At 46.1% G+C, this 23,199-nt stretch overlaps 1 protein-coding gene across 1 annotated transcript in view; it reads right to left on the reverse strand.

Moving 5' to 3' along the window:
* FZD3 (frizzled class receptor 3) overlaps positions 1–23,199 on the reverse strand; it is a 75,931-nt gene that overhangs the window by 12,615 nt on the left and 40,117 nt on the right. The window contains exon 4 of the mRNA XM_030447603.1: positions 19,722–20,739. Within this exon, the coding sequence (XP_030303463.1) occupies positions 19,722–20,739 (1,018 nt within the window). The remainder of the gene's footprint in view (positions 1–19,721; positions 20,740–23,199) is intronic.

A 23,199-nucleotide genomic window follows, 5' to 3' on the forward strand; every position in this document is an offset into this window, starting at 1 on the left:
AAAGACAATCCTGGTGATGATTCTCCCGTTTTCCTTCATACCCACCCCCTTCCTGGAGATGCCAGAGGGGCTCCTGCACTCCAGCAGGATGAGAACTTGGCAATTTAGTAAAGGTGGGATGGAGGCTCAGTCAGTGTGGCTCTTGGGAAACAGCATCTTCAGGGGGAACTGTGGGAGGCTGTGAGGCCCTGACAGGTTTCCTGCAGACACCTGGGGGGTTTTCAGATTTCATGGAGCTGAGACCCTGAACTGAAGCTCTCTTGCTGTGCAACTCTGGGTCTCCAGAGACATTTCAGCTTTGACCAGCCACAGAATCACCATGGGTGGAAAGGACCTTCAAGATCAGAGTCCAACCATCAGTCCTACACCACCATAACCACTAAATCATCCCCCAAAGCACACACCATCTCCCCATTTTTTAAACACCCCCAGGAATGGTGACTCCACCCCCTCCCCCCCATGCAACCTGTTCCAATGCTTCACCACTCTTTCACTGAAGAAAATTAGAATCATAGAATCATAGAATGGGCTGGGTTGGAAGGGACCTCAGAGCTCATCAAGTCCAACCCTTGATCCACTCCCCCCGTGGTTCCCAGCCCATGGCACTCAGTGCCACATCCAGGCTCTTTGGAAAGATCTCCAGACACGGAGAATCCACTACTTCCCTGGGCAGCCCATTCCAATGCCTGATCACCCTCTCCAGAAAGAAATTCTTTCTCATCTCCAACCTAAACCTCCCCTGGCACAACTTGAGACCCTGCCCTCTTGTCTTGCTGAGAGTTGCCTGGGAAAAGAGACCAACCCCCCCCTGGCTCCAACCTCCTTTCAGGGAGTTGCAGAGAGTGATGAGGTCTCCCCTGAGCCTCCTCTTCTCCAGCCTCAACACCCCCAGCTCCCTCAGCCCTTCCTCACAGCAATTCTGCTGGATCCCTTCACAGCCTCCTTGCTCTTCTCTGGACCTGCTCCAGCACCTCAATCTCCTTCCTGAACTTCCTGAGGGGCCCAGAACTGGACACAGGACTCAAGCTGTGGCCTCCCCAGGGCTGAGCACAGGGGCAGAATCCCTTCCCTGGACCTGCTGGCCACGCTGTTCCTGACACAGCCCAGGATGCCATTGGCCTTCTTGGCCACCTGGGCACACTGCTGGCTCCTCTTCAGCTTCCTGGCAATCCAATCCAATCCAATCTGAACCTCCCCTGGTGCAACTTGAACCCACCACCTCTTGTCCTAAAGGAAACCAGAGGCAAGGAGATGCTGGCACAGGGGTTTGGGATATGTGCTCTGTGTTCCATTCTGTTCAGACACATCTCACCAGCAGCCCGGGCACTGAGGTTTCACCCAGTGAGGACCAAGGAATGAGTTCTGTCAGCTCTAAAGATTGCATATGTGATAGAGGGATTTCTGGAACCCCCTTTTTTTTTTTAACCCCTCTCCCATCTGCTGGGTTGTTGGTGTAGCAGCTGGGTGGGTAGAGCTCAAAGAGGAACGTTCTTCCCTCCTTGGATCCGAGGAGACATTTTGGTGTGAATGCATTGTTTCCCTGCCTGAAACACAACAGTGGCAGGTGTTCAAGAAAATGGGGTTAAAAACATCAATTTCAGCATCCCTCTGGGGAAAAGCAGGGCTCCTTTGTAGGCACACTGCTCATTTCAGATGCTTATATAACTAATTTCTGAATGCTTTCCCCTCCTGCCCCTGAACGATCAATCACTGGGGCTTTTTTAGTGGCCTCTTCCCCCTCAAACCTATGAAATGGCAAATTAATGAGCTTGCTGCACGTGTGAAGTGAAAGCACAAACACAGCACCTGTCCCCCTCCCCTGGGGCTCAGCTCCACGATAACTCCAATCACTGGAGATTTCCCTGAGGATCAAAAGCAATGAAATTCAGATTAACCCATCCTGCTGCTGAGAATGGGAGAACTGGAGGAAAGACCAAAGGGAATCTGATCCCCCTACCTCTCTTTTCAGAACCACCTCCATCTCTGTCAGTGCTCTGAGACTCTGAATATGATGCTCCCACTGCTGGCAGCCCAGGAAAACGTGGCAGCATTTGGCACGGGGTGATAAAAATATGTTCCCAGGTTATTAAAATCTTGCAGCTTGGCTGTTTTACTCTTCTCCAATTAGAAAATCCACAGCACTACCCTGGCTACTGGGATGCAGGAGCTGGAGAACTGAGACATTAAAGGCACCTGAAAAAAGGTCACCTGGTTCAGCCCTTGTTTGACAGTTCTGTTCAGTATCTTCATTGATGATTTAGATGAGGGGATTGAGTCCATCATCAGAAAATTCACAGATGACACCAAGCTGGGGGGAGTGTGGATCAGCTGGAAGGCAGGAGGGCTCTGCAGAGGGACCTGGACAGACTGGAGAGTTGGGATGATCCCAATGGGATGAGGTTCAACATTCCAAGTGCCGGGTCCTGCACTTTGGCCACAACAACCCCATGGGGAGCTCCAGGCTGGGCACAGAGTGGCAGAAAGGGAGCTGGGAGTCTGGATTGCCAGGAAGCTGAAGAGGAGCCAGCAGTGTGCCCAGGTGGCCAAGAAGGCCAATGGCATCCTGGGCTGTGTCAGGAAGAGCGTGGCCAGCAGGTCCAGGGAAGGGATTCTGCCCCTGTGCTCAGCCCTGGGGAGGCCACAGCTTGAGTCCTGTGTCCAGTTCTGGGCCCCTCAGGAAGTTCAGGAAGGAGATTGAGGTGCTGGAGCAGGTCCAGAGAAGAGCAAGGAGGCTGTGAAGGGATCCAGCAGAATTGCTGTGAGGAAGGGCTGAGGGAGCTGGGGGTGTTGAGGCTGGAGAAGAGGAGGCTCAGGGGAGACCTCACCACTCTCTCCAACTCCCTGAAAGGAGGTTGGAGCCAGGGGGGGGTTGGGCTCTTTTCCCAGGCAACTCTCAGCAAGACAAGAGGGCAGGGTCTCAAGTTGTGCCAGGGGAGGTTTAGGTTGGAGATGAGAAAGAATTTCTTTCTGGAGAGGGTGATCAGGCATTGGAATGGGCTGCCCAGGGAAGTAGTGGATTCTCCGTGTCTGGAGATCTTTCCAAAGAGCCTGGATGTGGCACTGAGTGCCATGGGCTGGGAACCACGGGGGGAGTGGATCAAGGGTTGGACTTGATGATCTCTGAGGTCCCTTCCAACCCAGCCCATTCTATGATTCTATGGTTACTGACAAAGCCAACACCCACTACAGGAGCTTCAGAGTATCTCCAGTCCATGAGAAGCAGACTCAGGATCAGGAAAATTTCCACTGGACAAAAGAAACAAAAGGAAACTTTTCTGGCTCTAAATCCCAGGAGCCACATGGCTCGTGAGGTATCCAGAATATTCCATTCAGAATAAACAAATAGAATTCAGACCATGGATGTGTTCTCAGGATGATCACTCTTGGTTGTGCTCTCCTCAGCTGCAGGAACCTGACAGCACTGTGCATTAACTCCTTGGCTCACATTAAAACAATTAAATTGTCAAAACAATTATGAAAAAGCATTATTAACCATTTTCCAGGCTTACTTAATAACCACTGAGTTGCTGTGAGCCCAGGCATGGAAATGAAAGCAGAGTGATCAGCCCAGGCAAGAGCTGGGCCAGTAACAGGTGGTGTGGAAACCTAACCCAAGTTAAAATAAATAAATAAGACACTGCAATAGCAAAAGATGATAAAATTATCATCAACAGCCTGTTCTGGAGGAAACTTATTCACCACAGAAGTGAAGTGTTAGCCCAGGCACTGCAGATCCCTCTCACAATGCCAAACTCATCTGTAATATATTTTTTTTTCCAAGAATTTAAGTGCCTACAAAACACACCCTTATGAAAACTGCCAGGACAGAACATTTAAAATACAATTAGTGGTATTTCAGAGTAATTCCACTGGAGCTTCTCTGGCATGTTGTGGGGAAGAAATATATGAGAAGTAAGAATTTGAGAAAGAAATTATTTGGTCCACAGAAGAATCCCAGAATGGTTTGGGTTGGAAGGGACCTTAAAGCTCATCCAGTTCCCACCCCCTGCCATGGTCAGGGACACCTCCCCCAGCCCAGGGTGCTCCAAGCCCCATCCAACCTGGGCTGAGACACTGCCAGGGATGGGGCAGCCACAGCTTCCTTGGGCAACCTGTTCCAGTGTCTCACCAGCCTCAAATTAAAGAATTTCTTCCTCATCTCCAGCCTCAGTTTCCCCTCTTCAAGTGCTAAACCACCCTGTTGCAGGGAACTGTAGAGAGCAATAAGGACTCCTCTCAGCTTTCTCTTCTCCAAACTAAAAATTCCCAATTCATAGAATCATGGAATCATAGAATGGGTTGGGTTGGAAGGGACCTTAAAGCTCATCCAATTCCAACCCCCTGCATGGGCAGGGACCCCTCCCCCAGCCCAGGGTGCTCCAAGCCCCATCCAACCTGGGCTGAGACACTGCCAGGGATGGGGCAGCCACAGCTTCCTTGGGCAGGATAGGACAGGGTCTGACCACTCTCACAGCAAAGAACTTCTCCCTCTCAGATCTCATCTCAATCTTTTTCAGACTGAAACCATCTCCTGAACTCTTTCTTCACCAGAACTGAACTGTTTTTCACCAGAAGTCATACCTTATCTGCACTGTGCCAGGGGAACACACTGGAGTCTGATCATCTAGTGGGAAAAACAGCTTGAATAAAGAATAAAAGACAGCAGAGAGTTGCCTCTGACAAGGTTATGCTGCAGGGTTTCCTCATCTATCTCCTTCTTGAAAAGAGATCCCAGAGGACAACTGGAAAGGTCCTGACTCATGACTGGAGTCTAATGACTTCCTCCAACGTGCCTGCCCTTGGGGCCCTGCAGTCACAGTGTCAGCAATCAGCTCTCATCAGGAATTCTGATGCCTTCCTGAGCTGGGAATGCAGGAGCCTCCAGCTTCAGGTGTCTTGCCACAATCTTGGGACAGCTTCAGGAGACTGCTTCTGGGAGAGCACACACCCTGCTTGTCAGAGGGAAAGCTGAACCTCAGTGAAGTTATCAGGGTGTCTGGGAGCTTGTGGTTGTATCTGGAAGGCAGCATTCAATCACAGCAGCTAATTTTTTAAGTGCCTAGATGTGGTTTGTAATTACAGAGATTGCCCAAGCACCACCCTTCTGTTTCAATCCCAGAATGTCAGGTTGGAAGGGACCTCAAGACTCACCTGCTCCAACCTTTCCCATATTATTGTTGATCTGAGATGTCCCAGCACCCCACAGAGCTGAGACTTCAAACTTCCCAAAGTGGGGGAATCCACCCCTTCCCCTGGGAGAACATTCCAGTGTCTGACTGTCCTCAGAGTGAACAATTTTCCTCTTGTGTCCAATGGGAATCTCCCCAGGAGCAACTTGTGCCCATGGCCCCTTCTGGGTACCATTATGGGGAGGTGGTATCAGGACTCTCTTAGCATTAATTCTGGGGATTAAGCATGGGAAAAGCCAGATCTACTTGAGTGGACTTCCCAGGAGAGCTGGACATCTCTTTCCTTTTCCTGCAGAGCTGTTCTCTGCAAGGAGAAAAAGCAAATAGCTCCCTACCAGCTGTCTTCTTCAGCACAGCTTTCCCCTCCTCTTGCCATTGGGATAAATCCCATCACAATTCCTAAAATACCCCTCACTTTGGACCAGTACAGTCCCCCTCCCCAGTCCTCACCTGTAGCTGCCTGACAGAACACTTCCAAGGACCCATAAACTCTTTTTTTCCCTTAGACCTGTGACTAATGCACCAATTAAAATGATAAAGCATCATTTCAAGGAAAGGCACAACTCACCCAGAGGTGTTGGACACAGAGGATGAACCAAACCCAATCTGCTATCATTTCCCTGACTTAAATCCCCAGGCTCACCAAGAAAAACATCACAGAGTTGTCCTCCCCCCTTCTGTGGAACCAGGGGGTGTTACTGCACTGCAATGGCTTTGGCAGGGGCTGAAATGGGTCAATAAACTCACAGCTGAAACACAGTTTTGTCAGCAAATGCTGACAAGGAGAAGATTAAAGAGAAGCCCACCTGAATTTCTGGCAAATCTCTCAAATCAGAGATCCTGAGGGGTGGCTGCAGTAGGTTGCATTTGGCAGATTTCTCCTGTTGCCATTCAGAAAAAATTGCTTTTTTTTGTTTTTACCTGAGACATTGAGAACTAAACAATAAAGCAAGAAAAATAAAACCTTCTAGTGAATCAGATAATCTGATTTCTGTCAACCCTGCTACTAAAAGTACATATGGACTAAAATCTTTGCTGCCTTACTACTCATTTTGGCAGCAGATATTCTTTCTAGCATTCATTAAACTCTTGCAAGACAAAATTATGACCCAGGCTCAGAAAATATCCCTGTTAATAAACTCCCACTTGCTGAATGAAGAACATTAAGAAGACAGAACAAAAGGAACACCCTTGGTCAAGTCAAGGCTTCCACTGCTGCAGTCAGGAACAGCCCAAAACCCTGCTCAGCTTTATCCTGAATTCATGGGCTCCCCCTCTCAGCTCATAAAGTAATTGCTGGATTTCCAGCTGAGCTTTATTCTGCCAGCACTGCCATTTCACATCAACAGCTCTGTTAATGTCCTTTATGGATTTCTGAGACTGCAATTTTATCCTTTCTTACTCTTTGGCACAGCTACCTGCACTCCTCCTCCCTCCCCCTCCAAAGACAAGCTCCAACAGCCCCTCATTCCTGGCACCCTTTCCCTCCTTTTCATTTATTTTTACTCTCTTCTTACAAATCTTTTTTCTTTTTTTTGATCCAGCACAATGCAGTCAGCCACATAATGCCATCTAGAAAAAAAAAATAGGGCCATGTAGTGATTTTATTTGTTCCAATAATGGTTCTGAATAAGTCATTACCCCACTGTGAAATCAAAGGAGATGAAGTCAGAAGAAAGAGATTAATGAAATTTTGGAAAGATGCAAATAACAGCCAAACCATAGCTTAAAGCAAAAGTACACAACCTAGGGGAGGAGAAACAAAGAGCTATTTCAGCAAAGATATTTATAAAATGCTCCTTGCTCTCCACAGATGTTATTACAGACTCCAGAGGTCTCCTTTTTCAAGTTAGTGTGAAGGCAACAATAACCATCACTTATGATTTGGTTCTAAACAATCAGCAAGTGTTTGAAAAATAACTTGGCCTGAGGATTATTACATCAAGTGAGGAAACTTCACAGTGTAATACAGAATGCTGTGACACTGGGAGGGTGATTGGAGAGGGGAACAGGCTGCCAAGAGAGGTTGTGGAGTCTCTGTCCAGGGAGATACTAAAAACTTGGCTGAGCAGAGCTGCAAATCCACCCTCAGCTATTCCCAAATAAATAAATATAAAAAGAGTTATTCGTGCCTTATTTCTCCTTACAGCTCCTCTTAGTTCTCTCTGAGATAACTCCTTCAGGACTAGAGATGAAAATATTTTGATATCTTGAAGCTGAGCCCCTAGACCTGCACAATGAGGTCTTTTTAGAAAGAAAAAGCCCAGACTCCAAGCATGAGGAGTAATATGGTCCCAGCACTGTAACTCTGAGCTGCCAGTCTTCTACACCCTGGAAAAAGACCCAGCTCATCAGTTTTGATATTGCTTATCAGTTTTGATACTCTTATCAGTTGATGATATGGCTTATTGGGTTTGGGTTCATACTTCAACCCTTTCAAGGTGAAAATGAGAAATAGGCACTGGTGTTCCTTGTTTTGAGCAAAAGAGGTATTGGCACCTAAATCAGCATTAAATATTATAATGAGCTCAGAAAGTCTATTAATAAGAAAAAAAATATATAAACAAACCACAAATTAACATGTGTCTGCATTAATAAGAATGTAAACTGCCAATGGAAGTTCCTAGATAACAAAAATGCATCTTTTTTGTATAAAAAGATTCTTCTTTACATTTTTAAACTGTGTATTTATGCTCCTCCATTCAATTTTGAAGCTCATGGGGAAAGCAAACCTGCCTACAGGTTGGGAAAAACCTCTGCTCTGCATTGACTTTTCCTGGGAACAGAGGAATTCTCTGTCAAGAAAAAAGAGAACAGAAGGTGAAGCTGGAGAGCACTGCTTGTTCAGATGAATAATGTAAAAGAAAAATCACTTCAAAGTGTGTGACTGGTACATTTTCTTGGCTAAGTGGATGTTGACCAAGATCACACAGAACTTGCCTGAGAGGTGTGGACTAATACTGCAGGTTAACATAGTTCCTATATCTCATTAAAATCCAGCATTAGATTATCAGATCTAGTATTTTTAAGTCTAATATTTACTTAATCATACTGATTTCAAGCCTAGAAAGAAGTTGTTTTAAGGGAGTGAGCAAACATCTTTCTGTATTTGTGTATTTATTTTTATTCATTTATTTATATTTATTGTTGTGTATTCTGAGCTGCTTTGTGTTACAGCACTGAGCAAACCTCTCCAAACACCTCTGGGGTTGGTTGCCCACATTTGAACCCAGGGGCATCCCAGATCCAGTGGCTGCAATCACAATTCCCTGAAAAGCAGAAGATTCCAGCAGAAAACCCACTGTGAACACCTGAAATCTAAGAGAGAAAAACTGTCAGAGCTGCTTTATCCTGAGCCCAATTATAGGTGCATGGAATACCCTTCCAGGGCTGAAGTTTTAAAAATTAATTGAAAATACTACTACTAATAATAATAATAATGATACTTAGGGATCTTTAGGAATCAGTGGGCAAAAATGCAGAATTCACTAGTGGTGTCCCCCAGGGATCAGTGTTGGGCCCAGTGCTGTTCAATATCTTTATTGATGATTTAGATGAGGGGATTGAGTCCATCATCAGCAAGTTTGCAGATGACAACAAGCTGGGGGGAGTGTGGATCAGCTGGAAGGCAGGAGGGCTCTGCAGAGGAACCTGGACAGACTGGAGAGTTGGGATGATCCCAATGGGATGAGGTTCAACATTCCAAGTGCCGGGTCCTGCACTTTGGCCACAACAACCCCATGGGGAGCTCCAGGCTGGGCACAGAGTGGCAGAAAGGGAGCTGGGAGTCTGGATTGCCAGGAAGCTGAAGAGGAGCCAGCAGTGTGCCCAGGTGGCCAAGAAGGCCAATGGCATCCTGGGCTGTCAGGAACAGCGTGGCCAGCAGGTCCAGGGAAGGGATTCTGCCCCTGTGCTCAGCCCTGGGGAGGCCACAGCTTGAGTCCTGTGTCCAGTTCTGGGCCCCTCAGCTCAGGAAGGAGATTGAGGTGCTGGAGCAGGTCCAGAGAAGAGCAAGGAGGCTGTGAAGGGATCCAGCAGAATTGCTGTGAGGAAGGGCTGAGGGAGCTGGGGGTGTTGAGGCTGGAGAAGAGGAGGCTCAGGGGAGACCTCATCACTCTCTGCAACTCCCTGAAAGGAGGTTGGAGCCAGGGGGGGGTTGGGCTCTTTTCCCAGGCAACTCTCAGCAAGACAAGAGGGCAGGGTCTCAAGTTGTGCCAGGGGAGGTTTAGGTTGGAGATGAGAAAGAATTTCTTTCTGGAGAGGGTGATCAGGCATTGGAATGGGCTGCCCAGGGAAGTAGTGGATTCTCCGTGTCTGGAGATCTTTCCAAAGAGCCTGGATGTGGCACTGAGTGCCATGGGCTGGGAACCACGGGGGGAGTGGATCAAGGGTTGGACTTGATGATCTCTGAGGTCCCTTCCAGCCCAGCCAGTTTAATGATTCTATGATTTATTGTACTTTGTGTTTCTGAGCTGCCAGGACAAGACATTCGATAGTCAAGGAATGCTGCAGAGACCACAACAAAAGCCACCTTGCTGGAATCCACTTGGATGGAGACTCTTGGGAAGCAGAAATGAGATGGAAGCTCAGTGTTTGCTGGGATTTTGGCAGAGCTCCAGTTAAACGCCCATTAAAGAGTTATTTCTCCTCACAAGTTGGGTCTGCAGCTGTTCTGCCACCAGGGCCCAACATCTCAAAGCAGCTCTGAAACCCTGTGAAAGAGTCAGAACCATTAATGAATGCACTGCTAGTCCAGAATTTTCAAATGCAAATTGAGGCAATTTCCTTTAATTTATTAAAATTAAAAGTTAAAGGTTTTTTTTTCTTGGGTTTTTTTTTCTTGGTTTTTGAGGGGACTGATTTCCTCACACATGTGCTGCAACATCCAATTCTGACACTTTAGGAGTGACTGTGGCTTCAAAGCCAGAGGAATCAGACCTCCTAATTTTGTTTCTGTTGCCCTTTTAACAGCAATTAAAAGAGTCAGAGCACCTCCTTAATAATCAGAACTAAAGGCTGCTCTGGGGAGAAAGCATGCTGATTAAAAAGAGAATGGGATGAAACTGTCAGAAATAGCAAGATCTGACCTCCTTTGGCAACTCACCCTCATCAAAATACTGAATAAAATAAATGAAAAAAAAAAAAAAAAAAGAAAAAAGATGACCTTGAGGAGTCAAACTTGGGTACAAGAAATCCAAATCACCCTGTCTGGAGATCATGGTTGAGCAATCAACGTTTCCCTTTGTCTCCAGCTCAGTCAATCCAATTAAAAAAAACCAGCCAGGAATGAGTCATGTGAATGAAATGATTGTTTTCACTCAATATGTTAATTGACTGGAAATTGCAGATGTGCCAAGGTGAGATAAGAGAACACATTGCAGCCTAGGTGGGATTTTCCCCAGTCTTGGATGTGCAAAGAGGAGGCAGTGCTGATATTACTCATGCTGCAAAGGAGAATTCAGAGAAATTAATTTATTGTTTACCTTGAATATATTTTTTTTCCTCAGCATCTAAACTAGGAGAAATTCACTGAATTGCTGCTAGGAAAGAGTGGAATTCTGTGATTAATGTTGTTCTGTGATTAATGTTGTTCTGAGCTGACATTGCTTGAGCTTTTGAAAGAAACCTAACTCATAATTCAGACTTCCTCAGTCTCTTCTCAGAAAAGAGCAATATAGAAAAATATGTTTTTATCTCAATCTCTTTCTTTCTTTTTTTTTTTCCCTTTGGACAGAATAATTACACTCAACAAGCAGCACTTCCTTAGGGCAGATTTAAGCAAATCCATTACCTCTTCTAAGAGGAATTCTAAACAATATCTAATGAAAAAGAGGGAGGAGGATAAATCTAGATTTACAGACATCTCTAAATATATTCTTTTTATGCCTGTGCCACACACAAACAGTACTAAGACATTTCTTAACAAAGCCTCTTTTCTATATCCAGCTTAGTCCTCTCCCCTTTGTGTTTCTGAAGCCCCTCTGCAACACAGATGGGAAAACAGCTGAGACATTTTGTATTTAAAAGTGGCAACACCCCTGAGGAGTAGAGAAAATGTCCAGAACTGGAAATTAAAACCACGAAAAAGGGGGAAAATCCATCCCAACTTCAGCACCACCCCCAAAAAAACCCACCAAAACCAAAACCCAACCAAACCCGCAGACTCTGCCTCTCAACAATTACTTCTTGCCACTGTTTTCAGCAAGATGTTTGCAAGCTTGGTCTTTTCTTCTCTTTGGTCTGGGTGTGTGATTGTTCTAAAGCAGTTGTGCATGAAAAGAAAGGCTGTGTCAGAAGGGGTTACACTTCACCCATAAGGCAGCCCTGGGAAAAGCCAAGCTGCCACAAGAGCGCTTCAGCCGAGTCAACTTCACCACCCCAACCTTCACTCTGTGTACAGCAAACTCAAACACCTGCCAAGAATTTGGGGAGCAGAAGCACTATAAAAACTAAACACAGGCATCACAGATTAAGTAAGGCTTTTTCTTTGCTTGGTTTTCTTCTCTTTTTTTGGAGGGATAAGGGAGACGCGAAGAGACGCTGCAAAACCTGAGCTGGAACTCCCTGCAGCTTGGCTCAGTGTCTTGGGTTTTTTTTTTGCTTCTGCCAGGTTTTATTTAAAAGTAGGCACCAGGAGATAGCAGAGTGAAATAACAGCTGAGCAGATGATTAAACACTCCCATACAGGCTGAGCTTGGTAGGATTTCACCACCAGCGTGGCTTTTTGGTTGGTACCTGTTCCTTAGGAGCTGCCCCGTGTGGATACAGCTTGGCCAGAGGGCTCTGAGTTGTCCCTGCTTCCAGCACCCTTCCTAGTGCATCAAGGGGAAAAAAAAACAAAGGAAAAAGTGTCATGGAACACACCTGAAGATGTTACCCCTGTTATGTGGGCAGCCTGGATGCAAAATTAACAAAGCCACTTCCAGCTCTTAGCGATCCGAAGCAGTTTGGAAGGAAGAGATTTTTATGGCAACAGTGCTGAGGCATTGGAAAGGATCTTGGAGACCCAACAGAAAAAAAAAAACCAAAAAAACCCCAAAATTAGTTCTGAATAGAGCAAAAAAGTCTGTTTGTGAAAATGGGAAGCAAGAAGAGTGACAAATTCTTGAGGCAAAATCCTCAGCGACGAAGGAGGCTTTAATCCCAATATCAAATGAATTTCTCCAATGGTAGGTGTCAAATAATGCACTGAAATCATCTATAATGCAGTAAAACTTCAAAGTTAACAGAAATATACCAGCAAGCTTGTATTTTGTGTTCCTTTGTGCCTCTACTGGATACATTTAAGTGCCACTGCCAGACAGGAGGTGCTGCTACCCAAACATTCTCTCCATTGACACTGTTGGTCTCTTAGGGAACCACAATTAATCCTCCCTGCCTGACACCAGCAAGTGAGTGAGAACCCCCAGCTTCAGCACAAACCTCTTTGACATTGTGACACAGAAAGACCAGGGCCTCCTCTTGGAGTGGGAGAGTGGAGAGGAAAAAATAAAAAATAATTGGCAGGATTGATTTGCTTTTGTTGCTGCTAGAAATGATATCTGGTATTACAGCATCACTCTGAATAAGTCTGTAAAAATACCAAGGTGGTTTTAGGGTTTTTTTTTAAAGCCAGGATCAGAAGGAGAATAGGAAAGAATTAAATAAATGATGAGCATAGTAAGTGCTTTGAGAAGTCATGGGTCAAAAATGGTTGTGTTGTGCTCATTGCTGGTGCAGGAAAAGCAGCACATGCAAGTGCTGCTGAGCAAAGCAGAATTATTTGTCCATGGGATTCCCAAATGGAAGCCTATGTCCTGCCAGGTCCTGCAGCCCTAGCTAGTAATTTGTATCCTTTCTTCAAAAAAAAAAAAAAGAAAAATAACATATCACCAAGTTTTCTTTCTGCTACTCAAACCAAGACTGCTCAGGATCTAGAAATGGTTTTGTCCTGGTTTGGGGCAGGATAAAGGGGATTTTCTGTCCTGTCCCTTTGCTTTCAGCTCAGTCTCTTGTCAGGAGCTGCACTTGCTGAAATGAACAGCAAGTTTCTCAGGCAGTGTCTGCTGCTGGGACTGATCCCACTCCATGGTTATAGTTACAGCTGGGAATGGGCTGCAGAACCAAGGAACTGCTCAGCTCTGAGGAACATTTGGCCCTCCAAGAAGAATAAAGAGGTCCCACCTGCAGCCTCCTTTGGGGAGGAAGGGACAAGAGAGATGCCAGAACTGACCAAACACAGTATTCCATCCCATACACCTCATACTCAGGAAAAATTTGAGGGATCCCCAGGCTCAAACCCCTTCCTGCTTCCCCTTCTTCCCCTGTTCCTCTTTGTTTTGCCATCCTGGGAGGACTCCATCCCTTCCTCTGCCTGTGCTCCTGATCCATGCCAGCCTGAACCTGTGTGTTCCTGCCTCCAGCTCCCAACTGCTGCTGACCCCAGGATTCCAGCCTGGACTTTCCCAGGGCTGCCCTGCAGCCTCAGTGGGGATGGGAGAGTTATTGGGGGAAAGGGGGGAGGAACATGGGATCAATTTTCCTGTATACTTGTATAGATTTAGTAACTTTTCCTATTTATCATTACTGTTCTATCAAGCTGTGTAGTTCAGTTCCCAACCCATCAGTCTCACTCCCTTATTCTCTCTCCTTTCTTTATCAGGGAGGAGAGAGAGATTAATAGACAGCATCTGGTATTGGGTTTCATTGCCAGGGCAGTGTTAAACCCTGACAGGTCTTTAAAAGGTGTTGAGGCATTACTCTGATTTTTGAAGACTGCAAAAAGCCCCAAACCTCTTCCCCCTCCTAATGCACCAAAACATTTCCCCAGCAAAACTCCTAACATAAAAATATCCAAGAAGAGCAAATGTGACCTTATCAAACAGATGATAAATTAAGTCTGGGTACAAATCATCTGAATATCCAATGAACCACTCCAAAAATGCCCATTTCTCTGCTTCAGCTGGAAGAGGAGGCAGGGATGCCTGGCTCAGAGAGAGAGATGTGAAGATGTGAAATTCTATTAATGAATGCTGCTCTCAGGGGCTGTTCTTGATTTTTCACATAGTTTTGATTCTAACAGATGTCCATTATTTTATCTCTGGAATTCACAGAATCATCAGAATTGCAAAGGAACCCTAGAGATCATCCAGTCCAACCCCCCAAGTGGTTTATATGAGGTCAAGCACAAAGAAACAGATGATATAATGAAGCAGACACCACACAGGCTCAGTGCAATCTGATGGTTAAGTCACTTATAAGCAGACTCCATAGCTAAATTTTTATATTTCAACACCTTCCATGTATAAATTTTCTCTATTTTTATTTCTGGGCTGAGGAATCTACCTGGAGTACATCAGGATGGATATTCAGCATCCATCACCAAACTGAGTTCTTACTGAGAAAGGGAATTTTCTGACAGAAAACCAGAGTTTGCAAAGGTGCCACATCCACATCTGCTCCCAGCCCTCTAAATACCATGGGATTCCTACTATAGTAGCAAATAAAATAGTTTATTTCTCTTTTGTTTTTTTTTTTTCTCTTTAATACCTAAATGAGCTGTGTCTCCCATCAGCACAGTGGCTGGCCCAGCCCTGAGGCACTGGTGAAAACTGTGGAGGCTCTATTTATGTTTGGATTTAGGCAGAATGAATCCTAACTCAGGACTTTCTTCACTTTGCAGGAAAATCTGATTTTGTGGTCCAGCCCAATAAACCTTTCCAGGCTTAAAGCACCTGACACGGTTCACTTAGGGGGCTAAAAAAGAGAGGTAAAAGCTTTTTACACCATATTCTACCATCCCAAGAAAGCAGACACCTTTCCTTATGTTCCAATGAACACTTTCTTCCACTTCTGTAATATTTCTGCTTGCTGCAGCCCTTTTCTCTGGGCTAGGAAAGATTCTTTGATCATTTGAACCATTGGATTTGACCACACTTTTCCTAAAAGCAAAGCACAATACAACCAGCTTGGGAGGCAGACCTTGCTGAGCCTCTCCTTCACTTTGTAGCCAAATTCCTCCCAGTTCTGAGACATAATTTCAGACTGGGCCAGGTCACTGCGTCCCAGTTTGTCTTTGCCATTTCCAAAAGGAGCAAAACTTTCAACACTCTCCTTGTAAACAACAAAACCCAGAGGTGCCTGCAGGCCAAGAATGTGTAGCAGCAGCCAGAGACTCCTCCAACTTCATTTCCTTTTACCTTCCTTTTCACTCACATCAGTCACAGCTGAGGTTAGGAAGGCACTCCTAGATCTAGAAAGAGATAAACTTGGAAAGGTAACCACTGGGTCAGGACTGTTGACTGAAAAAACCAACCCAGCACCAAGAATTTGATAAGAATTATTGAATTATTAGAGAGATGAGGATGGCAACAGCAACAGGAGCACAAGGAATCCTTTTTCCCTTAAATAAATTCCCTCTTGGAGCCCAACATAGCCAACAACTCAACTCTCTGTCCTCTGAGCATCAATATGATATTGGTAGAACCACTCTTGGTACCACCAGAAGCAGAAGAAGCAACAGAATTATTTTCAACCCAGCAAAAGAGATGACAACATGTGGTTATTTTATGATTGGGTTGTGTGACACTTCCTTGATTTTCTCCCTTTTATTTCTGCATTTTACCTTGCTGTAAAATTGTGCTGCACTTCTATTAAAAATAATAATATATGAGATAAAGGTCTGACCTGATCAATGCACAAATCTCAGTTAAAATGCTGTGTTTGTGAGGGGGGACCAGCATCTAGAGGTAGTGAAAATTAATTTCATTTTCCACTGCATGAACTCCATCTGCACAAAAAAAAAAAATTGATTGATCTGGTGTTTGAGGCCACACATGAATTGATTTTTAAAGGCAATGAGTGACAGGAGGGACACCAACATAAAACTCAGCTTCTTGTTTGAGTATTTCTGTGCTGAAAGTAGATTACAAAGGCACTGTTCCCTCTCCAGAAGAAGAAAAATGTCTTGAGTGGGGAAAGTAAAACTAAATTTCTCAATAATTTTGGATACACTCTATAAAATGGTAATTAAACCTCCCCTCACAATGTAGTGGGGTTTTTCCCCTTCCTAAAACAGACTCGATGAAACAACACTCACTCCATTCAAGTTCTGATGGGTCATCTGAGCCTTTAACAGCCGTGGCAGGAGGGGGCTGCCCAGTCAACAAATTAAAGCTGCTGCCTTAGCTGCAGGAGCCCAGGGTGGCTCAGAAAACCGAGGTGTGGGATGTGCTCCTGGGGACTGAGCTGCTGCCACATGTCACACACCCTTCCCCTCCTCCCCAGAGTCCCCCCGAAACATGGAGAGCAGAAGAGACTGAGGACAAGGTAAGGTAACATGAGCTCTTCCTGCGTTTACTCCAGGAGAAGAGAGAATACTGGGATATTGATTCCCAGACTTCGTGGCAAAACAACACAAGGAAAAACATCAGATGCCTCCCAGATCTGACACATAACCATATAGGTGGCCAGGTCTACCCAGGAAACATCCCAGTAAACCAATAAAGATTGAGGCATAGAATCATGTAGAATCCCAGACTGGTCTGGGTTGGAATGGACCTTAAAGTCCCCCCAGTGCCCCCACTGCCATGGTCAGGGACACCTCCCCCAGCCCAGGGTGCTCCAAGCCCCATCCAACCTGGGCTGAGACACTGCCAGGGATGGGGCAGCCACAGCTTCCTTGGGCAACCTGGGCAACCAGGGGTTCAGCACCCTCACCTCAAACCATTTCTCCCTCACATCTCATCCCCATCTCCCCTCTCCCAGCTCCAAACCCTTCCCCCTTCTCCTAGCCCACTCCAGCCCAGCCAGGACATCACCTTATTCCATGGGTTATTCCACTAACCCATGTCCCACACCTGAGAATCACAGAATGCTCATGGCTGGAAAGGACCTTGGAGATCACCAAGTCCAACCAAACAATTTCTCCCTCCCTGCCCAAGATCTCCTCTCCATCTCCCCTCTCCCGGCTGCAAACCCTTCCCCCTCGCAGGGTCCCATCCCTCCAGGCCCTTGTCCCAAGTCCCTCCCCAGCTTTCCTGGAGCCCCTTCAGGCACTGGAAGGTGCTCTAAGGTCTCCCCGGTGCAGCCTTCTCTTCTCCAGCCTCAACACCCCCAACTCTCTCAGCCTGGCTCCAGAGCAGAGCTGCTCCAGCCCTCCCAGCAGCTCCAGGGCCTCCTCTGCACTGGCTCCAACAGCTCCGGGTCCTTCTGCTGATGGGGACCCCAGAGATGGACACAGCTTTACCCCAGGGGGGTCTCCCCAGAGCAGAGCAGAGGGGACAATCCCCTCCCTGGCCCTGCTGCTCACACTCTGGGGATGCAGCCCAGCACGTGGGTGGGTTCTGGGCTGCCAGCACCCAGTGCCAGCTCCTGCTGAGTTTCTCCTCACCCAACATCCCCTATAACAGTATTTTATTGCTTCCTCTATTTTGGGGTCTTCCAGGGACTCCTTAGATCTCCAGGCAGTCAAAGAACCATGATGTCTATTGTGCATTTGAGCTCCAGCTGGTGAGTCCCTCCTCTCTTTAGCAGCAGCCCAGGAGAACCTGCAGCAAATTCTCCCCCCGTGGTGTCTCCTGCACGAAGCTGTCACCCAGGAGGGAAGCCTGGAGCAGCTCTGTCTGTTCTCCAGCTCCCCCATTAGCAGTTTTCCAGAGTGAGTTACTGTGGCATCACCCTCTGATGATGTAATGGTTGAAGGGATTAATGGATCTTTAACCTCAGATTTGCTGGTGTGAGAAGTGTGGCTATACCAGAGCAAATTCCAGATATCACAACCCTGGGTAAGTTTTGCTGATAGAAATTCTGTCCAGTGTGGAATCAACTCTCAGCTCAGGACACTCTAATCTCAGTCACTGATACTCAGATATCAGAAATTAAGTTAAATAACATCAAGGCTTAGGGTAAACACAGCCTTATTTTGCAAGTGACACTCTCTGCAAAGCTTTAAATTCCCCCCTCCTTTACCAATTAATTCTCTGAGCATGATTGAAGGATAAAATATATTTATTAATCTTCCCCACAGCTTTGAAAAACTGCTTCAGTTACAAGTCTGGATTGCTTAATTAGGGAAGCATGTTTAGTTGAAGGAGGAAAAAAAAAATGGATGGGTTAGAAGAAAAACCCTTCTAACACTCCCTGGGGTCCAGGGATTCTTCAACCCAATTTGATGTGAATGAAACCATTATTGTTCTTTTGACTCCTGCTGTGCCACGATGTTAACGGTTTTCCAGATATCTGAGTAGCATTTTGCAACATGCTTTCATTATCCCACCGCCCCTTGGACATCAGAAGCTCCAAGGTTTAAAGTAGTTTTTGCTCAGCGTTGTGAGGAAGCAATAACCTTCTAATTTTAAGGATTTTCATCCATGTTTTAGATGGGTCTGTGGTAAGTGTCTGAAATTCATGGAGAGAAGTTTGTGTTGCTCTTCTTCTCTCTTTTTAAGCATCAGTTTAAAAAACCTGACAGGGATGGAGGGTAAATCAGGCAAATGGAACTGAACACCCCCCCCAACAGATATTTCCTGCCATAAAAATGCTCACGCATTGGATGAGAGGGAAGAGTCACACCCTAATAAAATCTAGCAGAAAGAACAATAAAAAAGGGTTAAAAGGTAATAAAAGGATTATTATCAAGCTATAGACTAAGCCAAGCCTCTAACTGATATGTTATTGCATTAATTTATGATCCAGCTGGTGTTTAACTCTTTGGAGACTTGTTTTTAAGCAGCTATTTAATAGATGCTTTCTGTACAACCTTCTTGAAATAAAGTTGCTTTCAAAGAAGTTGCAGAAAATATCTGCAATATCATTCCAAAAATAGTGTGACACTTCGGCTCAAAAAGGAAAGTCTGCTTTGAGTAATCAGTACTTATAAAACTTATTTTACTACTGCACCAGCATAATAAAGTAAAAAGTAGAAAGTTTGATACCTCGTGCTCTCAGAGGCTTCTGTTCCTGTGAGAAATCAATTAAACAAATTAAGCAAATAACTTCACTGAAGTGAGACAAAACTGAGGAGTTGTAAGCTCTGTTTTCCTTCAGAAGACACCTTGAGGGAGGTTTTATAGACATTTCTGACTGCTCTACAACAAGCACAGAACCTCTGGGCTCATCAAAGCAACAAAACTGTTAGAGATGAGCAAAAAACCCCAGAATAAAACCAGCAATCAGGCTGATGACAGCCCAGTGTAAACACCAAAATCCCTTCAGAGCAAACCTTCCAGCACAGCTCTGATGACCAAAAATGAACTCATTCAAGTTCTGTTCTAGAAATGGGTTTAAAATACCATCTTTATGTCCTGTACAGGTCCCACACAGCCCAGAAATTTTACCCAAAAACCCCCAAGCAGCTGAAACAAGCCTCCAGTTTTCTGATCATCCCTCATTTGCAAGAAGCCCTAATGCATCACCACAAATAACTTGAGCATGGCATGGACCTTCCCTCAGAGGACTCTCAGGGAGGGATGACAAATAACTCAGTTAGCCACAAATAAATCCTCATTAGCCACTTTCTACCCTCCTGAATCTGGGTCAGAAGGGTTTCCTCACCTGATAGGGGCAGGGGATGTGATATTCTCTGCAGCGTTCCTGGATCCAGGTTGTCTCCCAGACTCCTCTGTAAGCCTGCTCATAGAAATAGCACCCGATGACAACCAGGAGTGGCACCAGGTAGAGGACACTGAAGACACCAATCCGGATCATGAACTTGACAAGTTTGTCCTGGTTCTCCTTCTCCAAGGGGATCTCGATGCGCACCCGGTTGAGGGAGATAATGCCAGCGAGGAGCAGGGAGACTCCAACCACCACGTAGAGGCAGAGAGGGGCCAGGACAAAATACCTCAGGGCATCCACATCGTAGAGGCCGACGAAACACACGCCGCTGATGTTGTCCCCTTCGATTTTATTCATGGCCAAGAGGATGATGGTGAGAGTGCCCGGGATGCCCCAGGCACTGGCGTGGAAGAGCAAAGCCTTCTTCTCGATGGCCTCGCTGCCCCATTTTGGCACTGCTGCCAAGAACCAGGTGATGGTGAGGATGACCCACCAGACGCTGCCAGCCATGGTGAAGAAGTAGAGGACCATGAAGAGCATGGTGCAGGCTTTGTTGTGAGAGCCCTGGGTCACCGTGGAAGCCTTGTACTGGGAGGGGCTGGAGGCATTGCAGGCCACTCGGTCTTCCAGCAGGAAGCCAATGAAGAAGATCAAGGAGACCATCATGTAGCAGACAGCATAAAAGATGATGGGCCTCTCGGGATAGCGAAATCGGGTGACGTCGATGAGGAAAGTCAAAAAAGTGAACAAAGTGGCAGAAAGGCAGAGGATGGAGATGACCCCGATGAAGTAGCGAGCGAAGGAGAGCTCCTCCCTCCTGAAGTACATGTTTGGGCAAGGAGGGGAACAGTCCCGGACCCTCAGGAAAGAGTAACCCAGCTCAGGGTCTATTTTCAGCTCCCGAGGACACCAAAAGCCATAATCCCTCTGTACTGCCACTGGGGCCTCTTCTGTGGGCTCCCCAGCTAAACTGAGGTCAACGAGGCGAGGGTATGGCTCGTCACAATCTGGGAATCTAAAAAAAAAATTAAGAAAAGGGTTATTGGCAAGAAATGTCCAGGCAATTTGCAAAGGGATGTAACCTTCTTTCTGTGCCTGACTGCAACGCACACTAACTGAGGTGAAAGCAAAGGCAACCCAAGTGATGGGTGACCCCTGAAAGACTGCACAGTGTTCAAAACACTCCAGAACTCTCTGTCACAGAATGCAGAGGGGAGGTTGAGACTATAAAAGAGGTTTAAAAAATAAAAAATCCAGAAATAAATGGACAAGGGCCCTTTTGGGGCTTAAAGCATAAAGGTGAGGATACAAAATCCACCTTGGGAAGTCTATAAATTTAGGCTTGCTGTAAGCTGAGACTCTGTGCCCAAGGAAGAATGATTTTATTGAACATTTTAAAACCTTTTCCTAAGTAACTGTATCAGCTGCTAGCAGACAGGATGGTGACCTAGTTAGACCACAAATCCAACCTAGCAGTGCTGCTGACATCAGTACATTGAGATGATGATGAAGATACTGCTGTAATTAAGTAAAGGTCTGACTGGGAGCTAAGGACTACTGGGGATGCAGTCTGAGGTTTTGGAGGAGATTCCATGCAGAGCTGTCCTGGTTTTCCCTCTGCTGGATGGTATCACCCCAGCATACCTGTTCCTGTGCCACAGCTCATATCCTGACAGAATTGCACTAATACAGAAACAGCAAAGTTTTATTAATTATCTTTGGTATTGAAACTTCACTCCCTAGTCCTTACTGAGGAGATCATAGAATCATAGAATCATAGAATGGGCTGGGTTGGAAGGGACCTCAGAGCTCATCAAGTCCAACCCTTGATCCACTCCCCCCGTGGTTCCCAGCCCATGGCACTCAGTGCCACATCCAGGCTCTTTGGAAAGATCTCCAGACACGGAGAATCCACTACTTCCCTGGGCAGCCCATTCCAATGCCTGATCACCCTCTCCAGAAAGAAATTCTTTCTCATCTCCAACCTAAACCTCCCCTGGCACAACTTGAGACCCTGCCCTCTTGTCTTGCTGAGAGTTGCCTGGGAAAAGAGCCCAACCCCCCCCTGGCTCCAACCTCCTTTCAGGGAGTTGGAGAGAGTGATGAGGTCTCCCCTGAGCCTCCTCTTCTCCAGCCTCAACACCCCCAGCTCCCTCAGCCCTTCCTCACAGCAATTCTGCTGGATCCCTTCACAGCCTCCTTGCTCTTCTCTGGACCTGCTCCAGCACCTCAATCTCCTTCCTGAGGGGCTGAGGGGCCCAGAACTGGACACAGGACTCAAGCTGTGGCCTCCCCAGGGCTGAGCACAGGGGCAGAATCCCTTCCCTGGACCTGCTGGCCACGCTCTTCCTGACACAGCCCAGGATGCCATTGGCCTTCTTGGACACCTGGGCACACTGCTGGCTCATGTTCAGCTTCCTGGCAATCCAGACTCCCAGGTCCCTTTCTGCCACTCTGTGCCCAGCCTGGAGCTCCCCATGGGGTTGTTGTGGCCAAAGTGCAGGACCCGGCACTTGGAATGTTGAACCTCATCCCGTTGGGATCATCCCAACTCTCCAGTCTGTCCAGGTCCCTCTGCAGAGCCCTCCTGCCTTCCAGCTGATCCACACTCCCCCCAGCTTGGTGTCATCTGTGAATTTGCTGATGATGGACTCAATCCCCTCATCTAAATCATCAATGAAGATATTGAACAGCACTGGGCCCAACACTGATCCCTGGGGGACACCACTGGTGACTGGCCACCATTTTGATGCAGCCCCGTTCAGCATGGGAGGACCCAAAGGGCTCAGGAATCTGTTTGGAGTTTGAGCAATCGTAGATCCTGCTTATCAGGAAGCATCCTGTGACTTATTCTTTTGCTCAAAGAGGTTTGAATTGTTTGTCATTTGCTCCAATCCAACAGCAAGAGAGATGATTTGCTCTCGTTTGTGCTTATCAGCTGCTGGAGTCACTGATAAAAATTAAGCATAAAGATACTGGTTTTGATTTCATTCTGTTTTAAATAGATTGGAACATCAGTAAACACTTTTCTATAAAGTAATTTATGTCATGGGAAGCTGAAAACATCTGTTTGAACACAAGCTCAACCAGAGGTAGATGCTCTGAAAACAGAGCTTTGAGATTTGATGCACTCATCAAAACCAGACATCTCTCCCTTCAGAGAGACAAAAAAGACAATTAATGTCTAGTGCATGTAATTTTGCCTGGCTCTGAAAGAGATTTATGGCAGTGCCACCTATTAAACTTCAGCATAAAAAAAAAAAATCAACCAAAAAATAAACAAACAAAACCCAGCCAGCATAAATGACAAGGAAGAAAAAAACTAGATAGTTATACTGATTCATTTAAGAATATGAATGTGCAGTTTACAGGAGCTGCCCAGAGAGATTTTCAACTTCTCTCTTGGGCAGATGATAGAAGTATGAACACAATTTCCACCCTAGGAAACAGGCTGCTACACAACTGGAAGGGAAAA

Source organism: Calypte anna, chromosome 3 (assembly GCF_003957555.1).
Source record: "Calypte anna isolate BGI_N300 chromosome 3, bCalAnn1_v1.p, whole genome shotgun sequence".
Taxonomy (NCBI): domain Eukaryota; kingdom Metazoa; phylum Chordata; class Aves; order Apodiformes; family Trochilidae; genus Calypte; species Calypte anna.